The following is a 21,077-nucleotide window of genomic DNA, read 5'->3' as shown; positions in this document are numbered from 1 at the left end:
TCTGTTTTTGGTTTATAGCGCAAAAAAAACCCTGCACTGTGAATGTTTACATGGTGTGTTCAATAAAAACATGGTAACATTTAATTCTTTGTGACTGTGATTGTCTATTGTTGTGACTTAGATGAATATCAGATCACATATTATGACCAATTTGTGCAGAAATTCATATCATTCCAAAGGGGTTCACATAGTTTTTATTGCAACTGTATAACCCTCAGTGGTGTGCTCTGTATATTTTTGTAGGATGTTTTCCAGTACCATATATTTTTGTGATACAAGAGGAGAGATTGGCATTTTTAAGATGCAAAATAAAGTGAAATAGTATCAACTATAATATATAAGAATTTTTTTATTTAAAGAACAAATAAAAAATGTCCCTAGTGCTGCCGGAACCCTAGGGACATATGCGCTGTCACTAAACACCAGCCTTAGGCCGCGTACACACGGTCGGTCCAAACCGATGAAAACGGACTGAAGGACCTTTTCATCGGTCCAAACCGTTCGTGTGTGGGCCCCATCGGTCAGTTAACCTTCGGTCAAAAAAATTAGAACTTGCTTTAAAATTGCACCGATGGACGCCTAACCGATAGGTCAAAACCGATGGTTAGTATGCAAAAGCATCGGTTAAAAATCCACGCATGCTCAGAATCAAGTCGACGCATGCTTGGAAGCATTGAACTTAGTTTTTTTCAGCACATCGTTGTGTTTTACGTCACCGTGTTCTGACACGATTGTTTTTTTAACCTATGGTGTGTAGGCACATCAGACCATCAGTCAGCTTCATCGGTTAACCGATGACAACGGTCCTTCAGTCCGTTCTCATCGGATGGACCGACCGTGTGTACGCGGCCTTAGAGATAAGCATCGACGTGTATCGACAGCATACGTCTCTCGGTATCGAGTTCACTGCATAACTTTGCTTTTATGGTCCTTGAATGCCCCCTATGGTCCCCGTAGCACATTGTCCTCCTGACGCAGATAGACACCCATGACCCCCTGCGGTTATATGAGTAACATCTCAAGAGACCTACAAGGCTTGTACCTCTAATTGGACTGCATCCCCTGAAGAATCCCGATATATGGGAAAACTGTTGGGAACTCCATTCTACAGTGCTGTATCCAGAAAACTTTATTGATATGTACTTGCCAATTGTTATCTTATAACAATTTTTTATTTGCTCTTTAAAAAAAAAAAAAATCTTATATATTCTAGTTGATACTATTTCACTTTATTTTGCACCTTAAAAATCACAATCTCTCCTTTTGTATCTATTTAATCAAGGGATGTGGTGCCAATATTAAGTTGTTTTTTCCGTGGTTATAAAGTCTTTTACAATATATTTTTGCTGCTGTTCATTCTAAACTCTTGCTCATTAGGCCTCAAATCCTGGACAGTTTGAGAGTGACAGTGAAGTGCTCTGGCAGAGGGGGCAGCTTCCAGATACCGTCTTCCACCATGGACGCATTGGCATCAACACAGAAAGACCAGATGAAGCTCTTGTGGTACATGGAAATGTCAAAATTATGGGCTCACTAATGCACCCCTCTGACATTCGAGCAAAGGAGGACATTGAAGAGGTGAGAGAGTGATATGTAATGATAATATATAATTACGATGACAATAGAATGACAGATTGATTGAGATAGAATGGCAGATATCTACTGTATAATGTGCAAAGATCACATTGTTTTGTTCTGACTTATCTTCTGAATGTCTTCTCAGGTTGATACCACTGAACAGTTAAAACGGATCTCCCAGATGCGTCTTGTTCATTATCATTATAAGCCAGAATTTGCTAGCACAGTGGGGCTTGATGATGACAAAGAAGAAACAGGTACGATCAATACTCACAAAATACTGGACTGTTTATGTACTGCCTGCTCCTGTGGAACAGTAAGCACCTAAATGCTAAAAGTGCTTTCGTAAGTGGATTCTGTCTCTTGTCAAGTAAAGAATGACCGTATATATGAACAATACAGCATATAGCCAAAGGGTAAGTTAGGTTTATTTGATAAACGACACCATAAACCTCACTACTTACCCAAACCGGCTGAAGAAGTAATGGAGAAGTTTGCCCCACTCAATCAGTGGTTTGGGGTCTACATGATCTAACTTTATAAATAACATTGGGTAGTTTGGGGAAGAGAATGACTCCTTGTTGGGTTTTATTGCTACTGAGGTCACCATTAGAGAGATTTCTCATCACTTACTGTGGAAGTGAGGGTAGACGTTCAATGGCAACACAGAATATTGGGAATACAGGTGACGTTTGTGATGATATGGGGGTAAGCGTCAGCAGAGTTGAACAAAGTCTTGCTGTATGGCCTATCAGAGGATGGTTTTTAACACCAAGGTGCTTTATTAAGAGGAACGGTGGACTGGGCTTGTTCAATACGAACCCAGAGTTTTAAGTCTGCGTGTCTGTTTCAATTGACTAGCCTACTTAGGTGTATCGCTTAGTACTTACATAAGTCCAGTACTGCTAGTCCCCCGTATTGTTTGGGCAACAAGTTGGCTACGTTGCAATCGCGGACGTTTGTGAGCCAATATGAAATCAAAGATTACTGTTTGGATGATGTCTCACTTTTAAGACAGAGAAAGGGACTGAGGGCAGATTCAGCTGCACAGACTGGACGAACAGGAATAACTCTGTACACAGTTTTCTATGCCCCACCAATGAATGAATTTTAAAAAACAGAGTCAGTGATCGATACTGATCACTGACTTTATTCTTTCAGACAAGCATGGGGCCGGTGAATGACGCATTTACCGACCCCTTCCCCGCTCTCCATCCTGACAGATCTCTTGCAGCAGCCAGCGGGAGGAGATAACCTGCCAGCACTGCAGGGGGGTTGAGGGGGGCCCAGGGGAGTAGGACAGGGATAGGGAGGTGGTGGGTGCGGCATGTAGAGGAACAGATGCCCTCCATTTCTCTCTTGCACTCCTCTAAATATCTGCGAGAGGAAGAGGAGAAGTGGGCATTCAGCAGCTACGTGGAGCGATTGGTTCTTCTACATGCTGCTGCCCTCCTGTCCAGGCATACAGGGGTGCCACACAGGGCCCTGGAGCGTGGGGCCAGGTGGTAATGGTGACCCCTGTACGTACGCCCCATCCTTTCCATTAAATCTCTCAGCTCCTATCCATTAAATCTAGCAGTGCTACTGACAGTAATGGTCCAAGTATAACTGCCGATTACAGTATAATATATAAAATGCGAATGCATTAAAAAGGACCTTGCATGAAAATTTAAGGGCCACTATTATGACAGTTCCCGCAAACCCAAATAAAAAAAAGTTTTAAACTTTGACATTATTGACACCTTCAAGTGGTGGAGTCCAAGGGATACATTTTTTTTTCTTCCAGTTGTGCATTTTTGGTGCCTTTTCTTACTTTTCTGAGTTTTGGGGGTAGTAGGGCTGTCATTAAAGTAGATCATAAATTTTCATGTCAAGTCTGCACAGTACAGTGTGGAAAAACTAGATTGCTATGTAACATGGAAGAACAATGTAACAAGTAATGCCGCGTACAAACGGTCGTTTTTCGTCACGAAAAAAAAATTCATTTTTCAGCATGTCCAAAAAACTACGTTTTTCCAACTTCATCATTAAAAACGATGTTGCCCACACACCATCGTTTTTGAAAAATTATGAACAAAGCGCGGTGACGTACAACACGTACGACGGCACTCTAAAGGGGAAGTTCTATTCGCCTTTGGGCTGCTTTTAGCCGATTCATTGTTAGCAAAAGACGATTCGCGCTTTTTTGTCTGTTACAGCGTGATGAATGTGCTTACTCCATTATGAATGGTAGTTTTACCAGAACGAGAGCTCCTGTCTCATAACTTGCTTCTGGGCATGCGCGGGCTTAAAACGTAGTTTTTGCCCACACACGATAATTTTTTACAACACGAAAAATGACATTTTGAAAAACGACATGAAAAAATGCAGCATGTTCGAAATTTTTTCAGAAGCCAAAAAACGATGTGAAGCCCACACACGATCATTTTAAATGACGTTTTAAAAAACGTCGTTTTTTTTAATGCCGAAAAATGATCGTGTGTACGCGGCATAACTGTAGTGGGCACTGTTTGTATATGGTTTATTAAATCTTGTTATTTGGTAGACCCTGTATTCACCCAGTCTAGCACAATTTCACCAGAGTCTTGCTGATAACATTTTATTTTCTAATAGGAGTGATTGCTCAGGAAGTGCAGGAGATCCTTCCAGAGGCAGTAAAAGAGACCGGGGACGTTGTGTGTGCCAATGGTGAAACAATTGAGAACTTCTTAGTAGTGAACAAGGTATGACTTGAATGGCAGCGAATTGCATACATAAGTGTAGAACGAAAAGAGGGAAGGGTTGGCCAGGTCACACAGAGAATTTTAGCAAACGATCACCTTCAACAGAGATCTTTAAGTAACTATTGCAAACAGTTTAAATTTGTAAGAACTTCCAGTGCTCCCAACATAGGCTGGGTATGCAGACACCTTTAGTCACTTCCTACGTCCAATCAATATCTCTTACCTATCGGGAAAAGTGAGTCAATGTTTTATTATCAGGGAGACAATACTGGTCAGATATTAAATCCTTTCTCTTAAAGATACCCTGTCACCAGACCATTCACGTTGACAGCAACCTTCCCATAACATTATGCTATATGCGCATATATTGGGCCAGATTCATAAAGGATTTACGACGACGTATCTCCAGATACGCCGTCGTAAGTCCGAATGTGAGGCGTCGTATCTCGGCGCCTGATTCAAAGAATACGTCAGAATTTGTCTAAGATACGACTGACGTAAGTCTCTTACGCCGTCGTATCTTAGGTGCATATTTACGCTGGCCGCTTCCATATATTTCCGCGTTGAATATGCAAATGAGCTAGATACGCCGATTCACGAACGTACTTGCGCCCGGCGTATATAAAAATTTGCTGTTTCTGTAAGGCTACGACTGGCGTAACTTTACCCCTCATAAAGCAGGGGTAAGTCATGTTAAGGTATGGACATCGAAAACGTCGGAACAGCGTCGTATTTTACGTCATTTGCGTAAGTCGGAGGTGAATGGGGATGGGCGTAGGTTACATTCACGTCGACTAAGCATTGAGCCGGCGTAACTTAGGGAGACAATTCGACGTGATACTGAGCATGCGCGCGCATGCGCCGTTCGTTAGGCACGTCATTTACGTGGGGTCACGATTAATTTCCATACAACATGCCCCCTACCAGCCTACTTTGAATTACGCAAGCTTACGCTGGCCAATTTACGCTACGCTACGCAACTTACGGAGCAAGTGCTTTGTGAATACTGCACTTGCCTGTCTAAGTTGCGGCGGCGTAGCGTAAATAGGATACGCTACGCCCGCACAAAGATGCACCCAGATACGTGAATCTGGCCCAATGTATTTATCTGTAAAAACCTAAATTTTGTAGACATCAAAAAGCCCTGCCACTGCTGCTGGGCACTGCCATCTTGAATGTGATGTCAGCAGACTCAGAGCTGTCACTCACCTGACACTATAGTATTCCCCTTTGCTCCTTCCCCGGCAGCTGTATAAAATGTTATAAAGGGAGGTAGGGGGAGAGGCTGAGAAGCTGGGCCAGCACAGACAACAGTAAGACACTCCTAGAAGAGGAAGGTGGCTGTGCTACTAGGGAATTGTCTGTTCCTAAAGTAGTCAAATTTTCTAGCAGGTTTAATGACGCAATGCAAGTCCATAAAAAATTATTTAGAGAAAGGAAAAAACACAACGCATTTAAAATACTTGATTTTCCTGTGCTTTTACCTGCAATTTTTAAAGTTGGTGTAAGGATCTCAGTTAAGACTCAGTTTTATTGTCTGTTTAATTTTAAGTGATGAAATGTTAAAGTGGATCTTCACCCTCAATTTGAACTTCCAGCCTCTCCACCCCTCTGCTGTGCAAATAGCACTTTTTGGGGGATTTATTTACCTTTTTTTTTTTTTTACTTTTGCCCCCCATGCCCGTCACTTGCCTAGGCAAATGATTTGAACTGTGCTCACTGTGCCTCCTGGGATATGCACGTCACATATCCCAGGAGGCATAGTCCATTGTTGACAAACGAGGGGGACAGACTTAGTGGCGCGTCATCCGTGGGCCCGCTGACTAAACCTGGAAGAGTCGGCAGCCTCCTGATGACATCACACAAGAAGATGGTGACATGGGACCAAGCGTGGGCAGTAGAGAAGAGAATTTGGCAGGACAACGCTGGATCTGCTGGGTGAGTGAATATCTTAACTGTGCAGAACCCGCAACCAGGTAAGCAGGGTTTACAGATCCACTTATGACAATGCTTCACCTATCATAGCCAAAACTCCCATCCAGTGCTAACATTAACAACATATACCGGTAGTTTTCTATTATTTTATGTGGCTTGCATACTTCTAGGGCTTCTATACATATCCGTTGATCTCTGAAAAGTGATCAGCAGTGGGTCACTTTACAGAGAGTTTTTGACAGGTGGCTGGAAAGATTCATGCCACCTCCTCACTGCCTTTTGTAACCTTGTATATCCCACAGATTTATGCATTGCATGGCGCATTAGCACAGTTCCAATAACTCGAATGGTTTGCTTTCAACCAAATGCAACAGGGGGTTACTTGTTGCAGTGAAGCAAAGCACCATGGCCATAGCATTTGTGCAACCCCTCCAGCTACTTTGTATGGTAAAGGGGGGCTGTAAAATCATGGTTCAGCAGCCTGTTTTTACCACCCTTACCCCCCAGCTGCAAGCGTAAATTTTGATTTATGGTGATTTCTTTTTCGAGTTACCCCATATTTATCAGCGTATAAAACGCACAGGTGTATAACACGCACCCTAACTTTAAGAGGGAAGTTTCAGGAAAAAAACTTTCCACAGCCCCCTGCGTATAACACGCAGGCACAGTTTACCCTCTATTTTCAGGGTAAAAAAGTGAGTGTTATACGCCAATAAATACAGTATATGCCTCTTGAACTGTAACAGATATTTCCAGATTGGTATTCAGAATCAGGAAACTCCTATGCATGGAAAGCCACTGTTTTCATTATGTTAAGTAACCTACAATAGCTGTTACCATAAATAGTTTAGGGCACACTTACTGACTAAGCTGAGTAAAATAAAGGGATATTTGCCCATTCTGTTCTTCAATATAATTTGACTTCTAGGAGAGAATCTTCATGGAGAATGTAGGGGCCGTCAAGGAGCTCTGTAAGCTAACAGACAACTTAGAGACTCGTATTGACGAATTGGAGAGGTGGAGCCGCAAGTTGGCCAAACTCAGGCGACTTGACAGTATGAAGAGTAGTAACAGGTAGGTGTTTTATTCTGAATTGTCTCCATGCATACACATTACTCCATCATTACTGTAATTCAAATTGTATTGAAATGTTAATTCTTGAATACAATTTCTTTGTAATCTACCCTCTGTCCTTCTTTCCACAGTCACACGGGAAGTCAGTTCAGCCGTGCAGGAAGTCTTCCTTTTAAACAACGTCCTTCCAAAATCATGGGCAAGGTAAGAACAGAAAATTGTTCAGAAACAGAAATGGGCTTTAGTATGTTAATAAAAATGAATATCTGAAATTGGCTATAAGAACAAAATAAAGCTGCGCCAAAAAATTATTTGATCATAAGGGATAACCCTTATAATGATGAAAACAGTCCGTAAGGATAAAAAATAGTCCACAATAAATGTTAACACAGAAAAAGTTGTAGTTAAAACGAATCCTCCAGCAGACACACTCATGTAATTAATCCTTATCAGACCACCACTATGTGAGGAAATACATTGTCTGAAGTGATCCCTTCACCAGTAAAAAGGGGCTGCTTACCAGAGGGTAAGCCAATTGTGCATGTGGCTATAACCCAGCCGCGGCCTTTAATCCACCAGATAATAGACAAAAGAGGGGTGCACCATAGCGTAATTCAGTTATAATTTTTTTTTTTTATTAAGACCCCCATTGAGAACGTCATTTGATGACGAAACGCGTCTGGGAAGGACAGGCAGTATCGTCACCACGTTTTGAGGAGGAAGGGCTCCGTTTAAACTTGCCGGCCGGCTTGTTTTGTTTTTAAACTGTATGCTGCTAAGCTGTTTTTATCTTGATGTTGTGTAAGTACCTTTCAACCGTACTTCATTAAAAAAAAAAAAATTATAACTGAATTACGCTATGGTGCACCCCTCTTTTGTCTTCTAACCTTGCATATGGGAGAGTGTCATCTGGCGTATTCCTGAGTGCTGCTTCCTCCATTGTGATCTATTATCTGGTGGATTAAAGGCCGCGGCTGGGTTATAGCCACATGCACAATTGGCTTACCCTCTGGTAAGCAGCCCCTTTTTACTGGTGAAGGGATCACTTCAGACAATGTATTTCCTCACATAGTGGTGGTCTGATAAGGATTAATTACATGAGTGTGTCTGCTGGAGGATTCGTTTTAACTACAACTTTTTCTGTGTTAACATTTATTGTGGACTATTTTTTATCCTTACGGACTGTTTTCATCATTATAGGGGTTATGATCAAATAATTTTTTGGCGCAGCTTTATTTTGTTCTTCTTGCTGTATTGTGTATCACACGTCTGTCTGCAGCCTTTGTATTTTTGATTAGCGCAGTTTTTTTGTTTCCATTGAAATTAGCTATAGACATTTATTTATGAATAAAATGTACCGTATTTATCGGGGTATTGTGCGCTCCGGCGTATAGCGCGCACCCCTAATGTTGACCCGACAACCTGTAAAAAAATATTACTTTACAGTTTTGGTGTCTTGCCCGGCGTCCGTCCGTGGCCTCGGTGGTGTCCTTCCGGCTTTTCCCGCGCTGTCTCCGAGTCAAATCCCCACTTCCCACGCTCAGTTTGACGCCTCCGCCGAAATATACCGAGCGCAGTACACTCGGGCACGTTCGGCCACGCTCGGCTTCTCACACATAAACGTCACAGAGCGTGACCATGAGCGAAGCCGAGCCTGGCCGAATGTACCCGAGTGTACTGCGCTCGGTATATGTCGGTGGAGGCTTCAAACTGAGCGCGGGAAGCTGGTATCGGCGTATATCACGCACCCACGATTTTCCCCTTATTTTAAGGGGAAAAAAGTGCACGGTATACGTCGATAAATACGGTATTTGTGGTTAACAGAGCTACATGCACAGGGGTATTCCTGTGTCCATAAATGATGAGTGTAAATATTTGTTTTGCGTATAATGCATCTTGCACCAAAAAACAAAAATGTAATGTATTGCAGGTTAGCAGTCCTTAGATGTAGTTTTCTTTCTTTTTTTTATAAAGATTTTATTGCTATATGTACACAAGGCACATTAAACAATATGCATATCACTGGATACATATCTCACATCAGAAGCAATATGCATTCGACTGCAACACACACACCTAGCAGTGTAAAACAAGATTCTCCTAGATACTCATTTTTTCTTTTTTCTCATTAAATATTATTTCCATTGTTGCAAAAGTACAAAAAACACACTTAGGCCCCTTTCACATTGAGGAGTTTTTCAGGCGGTACAGCGCTAAAAATAGCGCTGCTATCCCGCCTGAAAAACTCCTTCACTGCAGACTCAATGTGAAAGCCCGAGGGCTTTCACACTGAGGCGATGCGCTGGCGGGAGAGAAAAAAATCTCCTGTCAGAAGCATCTTTGGAGCGGTGAGAGGAGCGGCATGTATACCGCTCCTTCACCGCTCCTTCTCATTGAAAACAATGGGAAACCGCGGCAATACCGCCCGCAATGCGCCTCTACCGCTAGCGGCTGATTCCTGCGGCAATCCCGGTGCTATAACGCTGCTATTTTTAGCGGCGTTATACCGCCACTGCGGCTCCTGCCCCAGTCTGAAAGGGGCCTAACAGTGCTATTAAGTAAAACAAAACAAAAAGAGAAAACTAACCAGAATGAGTTATTGCCCATCTCAGCCCTCAAACTATACACATCACCTCTGCTCTAATATACTGTACAAACATACGTAGCAGATTTCTTTAGGAGTTCTCAGCCACCGTTGCATCTGAATCAACCCATCTGGACCAAATTTTTGTAATTTCTTTTGGGCACCCCCTAGCCTTAATATGTCATCCTATGTATAGGGAAATCTGAATTAAAGCGGATGTTCCACCCCAAAAAAAAATTAAAAGCCAGCAGCTACAAATACTGCAGCTGCTGACTTTTAATATTAGGACACCTGTCCTGGAGTCCAGCGCCGTCCGCAGCAGAGCACGAGCGATCGCTCGTCACCCTGCTGCTCCCCCCGCCATCCACGCTGAGGGAACCAGGAAGTGAAGCGCTGCGGCTTCACTGCCCGGTTCCCTACGGCGCATGCGCGAGTCGCGCCGCGCCCGCCGGTTGGCTCCCGCTGTGTGCTGGGAGCCGAGTGTTCCCAGCACACAACGGGGGGGGGGGGGGGGGGTGACGGGATGTGACGGAATGTCCGTCTTTTGCCCGTGAATGCTGGGCCAGAAGTGGATGCAAATACCTGTCTTTAGACAGGTATCTGCACCCCCATCCCCCCTGAAAGGTGTCAAATGTGACACCGGAGGTGGGGAGGGTTCCGATCAGCGGGACTCCACTTTAGGGTGGAGAACCGATTTAAGTATTTTTTTCCAAGCAGACAATTTAAAGCGGTGTTCTGCCAAAAAAAAAAAAATCAACAGCTACAAATACTGCAGCTGCTGACTTTTAATACATGGACACATACCTGTCCAGGGCGCCTGCAATGTCAGCACCCGAAACCGATCTGTCGCTCAGCTCTCGAGTGCTGCCGCCGCCATCTTCAGTAAGGGAATCAGGAAGTGAAGCTTTCCGGCTTCACTTCCTGGTTCCCTACTGTGCATGCATGAGTCGCGCTGTGCTATCCCAATGGTCTCCGCTGTCTTCTAGGACCTGTGTGTCTCCCAGAAGACAGCAGGGGGCAAAGTAGGCGCCGGAAGTGGCGTAGGTCACCACGATCGCCCAGAAGTGGGAGAAAATACCTGGATTACACAGTTATCTGATATTTATGACAAAGTGCATTACCACATTTCCCCATTTTGAATAAGTGCTGTGGTGTATTATATTTGATGAAAGTAGCGCAACTTTATCATTTTGTCCTTAGCTGAGATAATTGTATCTATATATGTATTAAGGACTTCTACCCATAATTCCTACGTCAAATCTGTCAAAATTACTAACCATCTATCTCGTGACTGATGACAACGTTTATGGTCAGTTATGCCGCGTACACGCGACTATTTTTCGGGTTCTAAAAAATGACGTTTTTAAGGGTCTAGAAAAAACTATGTTTTTTTCAACTCGATCATTAAAACGGCCTTGCCTACACACGATAGTGAAACAAAAATGCTCTAGCAAAGCGCAGTGATGTACAACACATACGACGGCACTATAAAGGGGAAGTTCCAGTTGCATGACGCCACCCTTGGGGCTGCTTTTGCTAATTTCATGTTAGTAAAAGACGATTCGCGATTTTCTGTCTGTTACAGCGTGATGAATGTGCTTACTCCATTACGAACGCTAGTTTTACCAGAACGAGCGCTCCCGTCTCATAACTTGCTTCTGAGCATGCGCAGATTTTTTCACGTCGTTAAAGCCCACGCACGACCATTTTTTACAACCTTAAAAACGACAACGTTAAAGACGTCGTGAAAAAATAGAGCATGTTCAAAAAAAAATATGGCCATTTCTTAGAACACGAAAAATGCTCTGAAGCCCACACACGATCGTTTTTAATGACATAAAAAAAAACGTCATTTTTTTGAATCCCCGAAAAACGGTTGTGTGTACGCGGCATAAGAGTGAATGCAGAGTAGTAGCTGAAAATGTGTTTGTTATGATCGAGTTGTAACAAAGGAGTTTCCAATTTAGTATTAGAGAACGACACCCCTCGCAGACCAAATTGTGCCATTGCGACATGTTTGAATTGGACATAACAAAAGTACCAGGAACTTTTCTTTACGTTTTTTAACCTTAATTTTATATTGACAATCATGCTAATACCATACTTCCTGTCCTAGGGTAATAACACTAATTTCTTGTCTGTATCTATAGAGAAGTAGCAATGTCACACTAAGCTGCTCTCCTTGTTTGGACTACATGACTACATCTTCATTAGATAGGGAAGAGAGGTTGTGTAGTTCACAGAAGCTGGCTTAGAAATCCCTTAATACAGTTTTAGCTAGATTCAGATAGACTTAGGCTGGCGTATCAGTAGATACGCCAGCCTAAGTCTGAATTTGCGCCGGCGCTAATTTAAGCGTATCCTGGTAAACAGATACGCTTAAATTAGGCTCAGATACGAGCGGTGTAAGTGTCTTACACCGTCGTATCCTAAAGTGTAATTTTTAGGCTGACCGCTAGGTGGCGCTTCCATTGCGGTCGGCGTAGAATATGTAAATCACTAGATACGCCTATTCACGAACGTACGCCCAGCCGACTCAGTACAGATACGCCGTTTACTTAACGCATTATCAGGCCTAAAGTTATTCCATCAAATAGCTGGAATAGTAATGTTAAGTATGGCCGCGGTTCCCGCGTCGAAATTCGCAAATTTTACGTCGTTTGCGTAAGTCGTCCGTGAATAGGGATTTACGTCATTTACGTCCACGTCGAAACCAATATGATCCGTGCGGCGTACTTTGCCGCAATGCACACTGGGATATGTACACGGACGGCGCATGCGCCGCTCGTAAATTACGTCAATCGCGTAAGGTCACCCCCCCATTACCATAAAACACGCCCCCTCAGCTAAATTTGAATTAGGCGCGCTTACGCCCGCCCGATTTACGCTACGCCGCCGTAACTTAGCAGGCAAGTACTTTGTGAATCATGTACTTGCCTCGCTAACTTACGGCGACGTAGTGTAAATGCCATACGCTACGCCGCCGCAACTATGCGCTCGCCATCCTGAATCCAGCTATTTGAGGTTGTAGTTCAGTGCAGTGGAAATCCCAGGGATGCTGGATTTCTATCAGGCATTTTTTGTACTTGCAGAACATATATTGTACTTAGCCTAAGAAAAAATGCTAATGCAGCCGCCACATCTACTATAAGTACTGGTAAGCTGCGATGTATTATTTTTAGGGAGTTTAGTCATATGTGTCTACATGTGAGTTTGAATGTATTGATGTTGAACACAGCTGTCATTATGTTATTTGTGTGTAGGACTGTATGTCATTGTCTTTCTATTTTTCACTTTAGCCGGCACCTCCCTCTTCTGATCGGAGCTGTGTCAGCCAACGATTCCTCCAAGCAACCATCATCGCCTTAGTCATTATCATGGCTTTCAGGTAATAGAGTCTTACGATTCCCCAAACGCATTAAAAGACGCTGCTTGTTATTGTCTAAAGCATTAGTGATGACTTTTAAAAAAAAAATATTGTTAACTGTAAAAGTTAAAAAAAGTAGTGGTTCCAAAGGCAGGACATTTTATACCTTATCCAGGACCATTTGGCTGGCCAAAGACCAGAGCACTTTTTGCAATTAGGCACTGCTTCGCTTTAACTGACAATTGCGTGGTCGTGCGACGTGGCTCCCAAAAAAATTCACAATAAGCGTTTATTGATTGGTTTGCGCAAAAGTTATAGCGTCTTCAAAATAGGGGATAGTTTTTTGGCAAATTTATTTATAATTTTATTTTTATTTTTTCTGGTAATGGCGGACACATTTGGCGCCATTTTGGGACCATTGTCATTTATACAGAGATCAGTGCTATAAAAATGCACTGCTTACTGTAAAACCGACACTGGCAGGGAAGGGGTTAACTACTAGGGGCTAAGAAGGGGTTAAGTGTGTCCTAGGGAGTGATTCTAACTGTTAGGGGGCGTGGCTACGAGTGACATGTCACTGATCGCTGTTCCCGATTAGAAGGAACAGACGATGAGTGACATGTCACTAGGAAGAACGGGGAGATGTTGTGTTTACACTCACATCTCCCCGTTCTTCAGCTCCGTGACCCGATCGTGGGACACCAGCGGACATTGAGTCCACAGGTCCCGCGGGCATGGTAGGCAGGCGCACAACCACGTGGCGGCAAATTTAAAGGGATGTACCTGTACACCCATTTGCCTGTCTGTGCCATTCTGTCGACGTATATGTGTGTGCGCTGGTCCTTAAGTAGTTAATACTTCCCCTGCATTAAGGTAACAAAAAAATCTGTATTTGTAACAGCCCCCCCCCCCCATGCTTTTCTGAGGCCTTAATCAAGCCAGTGCAGTTCCCATCTTCAGCGGCTCTCTCTGGCTCCTGCTGATGTCAATCAAATTCTGTGAGTAGAGGGAGGGGACGGGGCTGAGCTGAGTTTACCACACAATCAGCTGTATTGTTTCTCCCTTTCCTGCCCATTAGTCCCACCTATCAGTGCTGCCTATCAGTGGCCATTAGTGCCACCTATCAGTACCCATTAGTGCCGCCTATCAGTGCCACATATCAGTGCAGCCTATCAGTGCCCATCAGTGCAGCCTCATCAATGCACATCAGTGAAGGAGAAGAATTACTTATTTGCAAACGTTTTCTAACAGAGATGAAAAAAAAGGTGTTTTTTCCAAAATTTGACATCTTGTTTTGTTTGTTTAGCAAAAAATAAAAACCCCAGTAGTGATTAAATAACACCAAAAGAAAGCTCAATCGGTCTAAAAAAAAATTATAAAAATGTCATATGGGTACAGTGTTGCATGACCACGCAACTGTCATTCAAAGTGCGACAGCGCTGAAAGCTGAACATTGCTCTGGTCAGGAAGGGGGTATAAGTGCCCAGTAAGCAAGTGGCCAACCTACCAGCATGTCTTTGAAGTGTGAGATGAAATCGCAATACCCGAAGGAATTGCACTTAGATACAGGGAGAACATTCAAACTCCAGGCGGGTAGTGCCATCATTGGGATTTGAACCAAGGACCCCAGTGCTGCTAGGTGGAAGTGCTAACCACTTAGCCACTAATATAATTGTAGCGCATATAATATTGTATATGGTACACAAATAGTTAGAATAATAAATAAGCTAATTAATATATATAGAATTTACACATTATACTTTGTCTCACCAAGTTACTGTGTTTATTGTCGCAGTGTTATCTCCATGACAACGCTATATGTTTTGAATTTACGCAGCGAGGATGATCTGTTAGATTTGGATAGGTAAGTTTTGTAGCACTTCAGGTATGGGGACTGTAGGCATTTATTTGAGCATGTTGTAAAAGGAACGTATAGACGTTATAATGTTTTAATTGTATATGTAAAAACATTATCTCAGCTTGTTTTTATATAATGTTTTATTTTTTTTTTATTTTTTTTGTATGTATAATTTGTAATTCTGCAGTGGTTTCCTGCTCTTTCCTAAGGCTGGTACACACTGGCCAAATTTAGGTCGGTATTGGCTGCTCCAAATTCGAGATTTGGAGATTTAGTACAGCAAGCTCTTCTGCAGCTTCTCGTTTTTTTTTTTTTTTGTTCAGCCCGCTGGGTTGAACAAAAAAAAATCTGATAGGGCCAGATCCACGTAGCGCGGCGCTTTTTTACGTCCGGCGTATCGTATCTCAGATACACTACGCCGCTGTAACTTACAGCGTATTTCCCGTATCCACAAAGAATTTGCGCCGTAAGTTACGGCGGCGTAGTGTAAATGTGTCGGCGTAGGGGCGCGCAATTCGTTCTGAATGCCTGCGGGTGGAAGGATTGGTGATCATGTGACTAATATGATTTTCTGGTTCAATGCATTTAGCGGGTGTGATTTTGTTTCCATGTTTATTATTTATTGAATCAAAGCAGAAGCTTTTACCTTTTAGAAAAAAAGACAGTTTAAAAAAAAAAAAAAAATTAAGTGCCTTGCATTCAATAGTAATGAGCCGCAGCAACCAGTCTTTTATTTATGTGTTACAACAGTTTTTGTGTCAAATTTGTAATACTGATTAGGGCTTTAAGTCTGTATATTAAAGAGACCCTGTCACCAGACCATTTGTTTAAAAAAAAAAAATAGTTTCTACTTTTTCACATATTTTATACATGTTATTTACCTGTAAAATCCTCCCTTGTGTTGACATTAAAAGGCGCTGACACTGCTGCTGGGTGCCACCATATTGGATTTGATGTCGGCACCTCCAGTGGACTAAATTTGGACGAATTTTGATCCATGTATGGGCACCCAGCATGTCGGTTTTTTCCCCCGAAAGATTAGTGCCACTGGCAACACTAATTGTGCTCTGCCGACAGGGAAGGCTCCCCAACCCTGCCCACCCCCCGTCCCCCCGACCGCAATATGCAATAGCACTGCAAGAGGGATTCCCCTATCAACACTGGCCCAGATTCAAGTAGAATTGCGCAATATTTGCGTGGGCAAAGAGCAAATTTTTTTTCTCTGCGCCCACGCAAATATTGCGCTTTGCCCTCGATTCACGGAGCAGTTGCTCCGTAAATTGCGCGGGCAATATGCTAAGCAGCCGGGCGCAAGGCTGCCTAATGTAAATGATCCCGCCGGGGGCGGGAATCATTTAAATTAGGCGCGCTCCCGCGCCGAGCGAACAGCGCATGCTCCGTCGGGAAACTTTCCCGACGTGCATTGCGGCAAATGACGTCGCAAGGACGTCATTTGCTTGTAAGTGAACGTGAATGGCGTCCAGCGCCATTCACGGTTCACTTACGTAAACGACGTGAAATTTGAACGTCGTGAGCGGGAGGCGCAGCTATACTTTAGCATTGGCTGCGCCTGCTATTAGCAGGAGCAACCTTATGCTAAAGGCGCCGTACGGAAACTCCGTACCTTGCGTACGCAGGGCCCGCGCAACTTTTGTGAATCGGTGGTAGTATGCAATTTGCATACTACACGCCAATCACAAAGGCCGCGCCCCCTAGCGGCCAACGCAAGAATGCAGCCTGGGATGTGAAGGCATAAGGAGGCTTATGTTTGTCACATCCTAGGCTGCATTCGGTGTAACGAGGTTCCTGAATCAGGAGCACTCGTTACACCGGAGCAAGTAAGCACTTGCGCCGCGCAACTATGGTTGCGCGGGCACAAGTGCTTCTTGAATCTGGGCCACTGACTGTGTTGATGAGGGAATCAAGCAATTTTCTTTTCTTCCACCCATGGAAGGAAAGAAGATTGCATAATGTATGGCTTGCTTAAATCTCATCACACATTTGATTGTACAATCTCCTTTTGATCTCCCAAACACTATGTAGTGCAAGGCAGTGGTGGCTGGTGCTCCAAATTTTTGGGGGGGCGCAAACGAAAAAAACAATTGCGGCCTCACTGTGCCCATCAAATGCAGCCACTGTGACATCAATTGTCACCACTGTGCCATGCCATCAAACGCAGCCACTGTGCCATGACATCAAACGCAGCCACTGTGCCATCAATTGTCACCACTGTGCCATGCCATCAAACGCAGCCACTGTGCCCATCAACTGTCGCCACTGTGCCATGCCATCAAACGTAGCCACTATGCCATGCCATCAAACGCAGCCACTGTGCCCATCAACTGTCGCCACTGTGCCAATTGTCACCACTGTGCCCTTTAATTGTTGCCACTGTGCCAAAACGTTGGTTTTCCTGACGAGATTCTTGGAAAGAATCTCTTGCCGGCCGAGTGTACAGACACTCCATTCAAAAGAACCGCCATTCTTTTGAATGGAAGGAACGCGGTGACGTCATCGACTACGACGAGCATACGCTAGTCACATTCGATGCCGTCGCCGCCATCTTACTAAACCCTACCTATGCCTAGGAAGCTACCGCGCATGAGTCAAAGTCATTTCGAGCATGCGTGGGTTTCCACGGTGACAGGTAAGTACACACGCTCGGGTTTCTCGGCAGGAAAACACTGCCGATAATCTTTCGACGAGAAAATAGAGAACATGTTCTCTATTTTTCTCATCGAGATTTTGGGCAATTTTCTTGGCGAGAAACCTGAAAGCCTCGTACACACGCACGGTATACTCGGCAAGAAAGCTCTGCCAGCAGTTTTTTTGCTGGTTCTTGATGAGAAAACCGTGCGTGTGTATGAGGCTTCAGACTTAAAATTTTGTCTGGAAGTGTGCTGGGCTCTGTGATATTCTTGAGGGCCCCTCCAAATGTGTTGCAGTAGCATGTGTTTTGCTGTGTGCTACTGTAACGCATGGAACTTTGTAAAATGTATGGTACATAGCAGGGCCACTCAGTGTTAATGTTCCAATCCACAACTACAGTAGCCTGCAACAGACCCACGCTGCAATGCACCACAATGCACATGTTCTATGTTAGAAAATGCTGCAGGTTCTGTTTTTTTGCCCATTGCTGTTTGTCGGGAGACCATTCAAATTGGATTGGCTGCCTTAACGCAAGGCACATTACTATGTAAAATATGGTTTAGAGCGAAGGGGTCAGAATGTTTAATCTGAGCTGTGATTGCCTTATCTGCACTGACTTCTGTACCTCCTTTCCTTCTCCTTTGTTTGGCGCTGTCCCCTTCCTTTTGCTGTCTACCTCTGGCAGTGTTTTCACTCCACCTGGTACCTGCACTCTGACTTTCTTCCGAAAGATCCGTCTCACTCTTCCTTTCGCTGTATGTGCACGGTATGTCTCTTTGGCTTATATCACCATTGACTTCTAGAATTTATTCCAATGGTATTCTCACCCCATGATCCGTACATATCTCATGTGTTTCATTCTATAGCTCAAGTCAAAACTTTGATACCACACAGCTGAGAGGTTCCACCACCCCACCTATCAACGGCACAAAAAGTACAGGTAAGTCCCTCGTCTCAGCCTGTTTTTAGGTTAGGTTTTCTTATGGTATTGACTAATAAGCATTTGTATGGTTCACTTTTTAGAAGATTGGCTACATAATCAGAATCCTTCCATCACAATAAACCTTTGTCTCAATCCACCGTGTCAAGCTATCTGCTGCTCCAGTCCTCCTGGTGTCTCTACTTTTCCTGCTGTCACACATGGGAAAACAGCTTCTCGTCCTGAGAGCTCAGTAACAGGTGAGGATTGCCATTATGAAGAAATGAAGGATCGCCTGTACCCAGGAACCTAATTGCTGACTGGGGATGTATTCAGACATAGTGACAATGGTGCATTCTTTTCAGTACTGGAAGAACAGTGGCCCAGATTCAGGTACATTTGCGCTCTATTTGCGGAGGCACAGGGCAACGATTTTGCCCTGCGCCCACGCAAATATTTAGCGCTTCCCTCGATTCACGGAGCAGTAGCTCCGTGAATTGCAAGGGCGCGCCGGGCAAAATTGCCCGGCGTAAGCGCGCGCAATGTAAATGATCCCGCCGGGAATCATTTAAATTAGGCGGGAATCATTTAAATTAGGCGCGTTCCCGCGCCGATCGTAAAGCGCATGCTCCGTCGGGAAACTTTCCCGACGTGCATTGCGGCAAATGACGTCGCAAGGACGTCATTTGCTTCAAAGTGAACGTGAATGGCGTCCAGCGCCATTCACGATTCACTTACGCAAACGACGTAGATTTTAAATCTCGCGACGCGGGAACGTCGGTATCCTATAGCATTGGCTGCGCCTGCTATTAGGATGTGTAACGTTACGCGAAACCCGACGTATGCAAACTACGTAATTTGCGTACGCAGGGCTCGCACAACGTTGTGAATCGGTGTTAGTATGCAATTTGCATACTATACACAGATCACAATGGGAGCGCCCCCTAGCGGTCATCGCTAGAATGCAGCCTAAAATCTGCGTGGCATAAGAGCCTTATGCCACGCAGATTTTAGGCTGCAGTCGGCGTTACGATGTTCCTGAATCAGGACCATTCGTAACGCCGGAGCAAGTAAGCAATTGCGCTGCGTAACCTATGGTTACACAGGCGCAATTGCTTCTTGAATCTGGGCCAGTGATGGTAATTTTGGCATAGAGCTCAAAAAGTAGTGGCGGCTGGTGTTTTGTTTTTGGGGGTGGGGCGGGGGGTAATCAACCTCCATCCAGGTTGGTCGGTCAGCGGAACCCCTTCTACCCCATCGGTTGCAGGCAGACGGGCTCCTACATCCGGCTGGCAGTGGCCGAGTTGCAGGCTCCGTATGGGCGGGTTGCGGGCTCTTATGGGCGGCAGGTTGCTGGCTCCTATGGGCAGCAGGTTGCTGGCTCCTATGGGCAGCAGGCAGTGGCTCTTGTGTTCTCATCACGGCCGTTTGCGTCGTGTGGCTCCTCCCTCCTACTAGGTGTCCAATAGGATCTATTGTCCAATCGGTTGACCAGTGTCAAACCCCGCTTCCTGGAATACATGCACCAATGTCCTGAAAGGGGTCAGACACATGGATATGGGGTAACCAAAATTTCAATAAAGTGTCATTATAGAAATCCCTATGTGAAATAGTCAAATCAGTAATGATTGTGCATATAAAAATACGCCAAAAAAAATATGTGCTAAATGTTCATTGTGTGAAAAAATGAACAAAGTCCCAAAGCATAAAAATAGGACACTTCTAGGATTTAATCCAATAGCTACTGCAATATTCAACGGGGTATCTGGAAGGAGCCTTGGTCTTATTTTCAGCCAAAAGAGTGTAATATTACTGCCGCTTACCGGACTGAGAGGATCTCAGGTTATAGAGATCTCTAGAGCGTGTGCATTAGCCTGCCGGCCACGATAAACGACCACCTCGATCAAGGAGGGATGCTTCCGTCTTGTTGGATGAGGATATCACCTTCAGCTGTTCATCAGACCGGATCACACCACACAGGAAGGAAAAACCGGCAGAATCCACTTAGCTTTACCACTTGATCTGGGAATAGTAGGCTCAGCAAAAAGGGGACAATAGAGTCTTCATGGTGAAGTTTTTAAAAAATTGGAGGTTTATTTAAAAAAACACAGTCAAGTGTCACAACAACCAAAAAATAAAAATAAATAAAAATGAATTTCGCAGCAGGTGTCCACAGCAAAATAATATAAAAGGCACAACGATAAAAAAAAGAGTTCCTTTGCACATCAGCCAAGGATCAAACCTAAAGCCTATGAGCGTGATGGCGTTAGGAAATGGTGCTCCACCGGACACGTTGCACCAAAAATGGCTTCAACTGGGAACGGAGGCTCGCCCCCTCCCTTGGACTACAGGAGAGACCACTAACACACAGCTCCTTTCTCTATATGCAA

General features: G+C 44.1%; 1 protein-coding gene across 5 annotated transcripts in view; it reads left to right on the top strand.

The window, feature by feature from the left end:
* Positions 1 to 21,077, top strand: part of MYRF (myelin regulatory factor) — a 197,909-nt gene that overhangs the window by 163,109 nt on the left and 13,723 nt on the right. For 4 of the 5 annotated variants that reach the window (XM_040328424.1, XM_040328422.1, XM_040328421.1 and 1 more), the window contains 10 exons: positions 1,378 to 1,578; positions 1,724 to 1,835; positions 4,192 to 4,301; positions 7,165 to 7,310; positions 7,442 to 7,514; positions 13,194 to 13,282; positions 15,057 to 15,125; positions 18,454 to 18,534; positions 18,635 to 18,708; positions 18,792 to 18,947. In XM_040328424.1, coding sequence (XP_040184358.1) covers positions 1,378 to 1,578; positions 1,724 to 1,835; positions 4,192 to 4,301; positions 7,165 to 7,310; positions 7,442 to 7,514; positions 13,194 to 13,282; positions 15,057 to 15,125; positions 18,454 to 18,534; positions 18,635 to 18,708; positions 18,792 to 18,947 — 1,111 coding nt within the window. The remainder of the gene's footprint in view (positions 1 to 1,377; positions 1,579 to 1,723; positions 1,836 to 4,191; positions 4,302 to 7,164; positions 7,311 to 7,441; positions 7,515 to 13,193; positions 13,283 to 15,056; positions 15,126 to 18,453; positions 18,535 to 18,634; positions 18,709 to 18,791; positions 18,948 to 21,077) is intronic. The other variant, XM_040328425.1, reaches the window with a different exon arrangement.

Source organism: Rana temporaria, chromosome 11 (genome assembly GCF_905171775.1).
Source record: "Rana temporaria chromosome 11, aRanTem1.1, whole genome shotgun sequence".
In the NCBI taxonomy this organism is placed as follows: Eukaryota; Metazoa; Chordata; class Amphibia; order Anura; family Ranidae; genus Rana; species Rana temporaria.
Note: the sequence above shows the minus strand (reverse complement) of the source record. Positions and strands in the feature narration are given on the sequence as shown.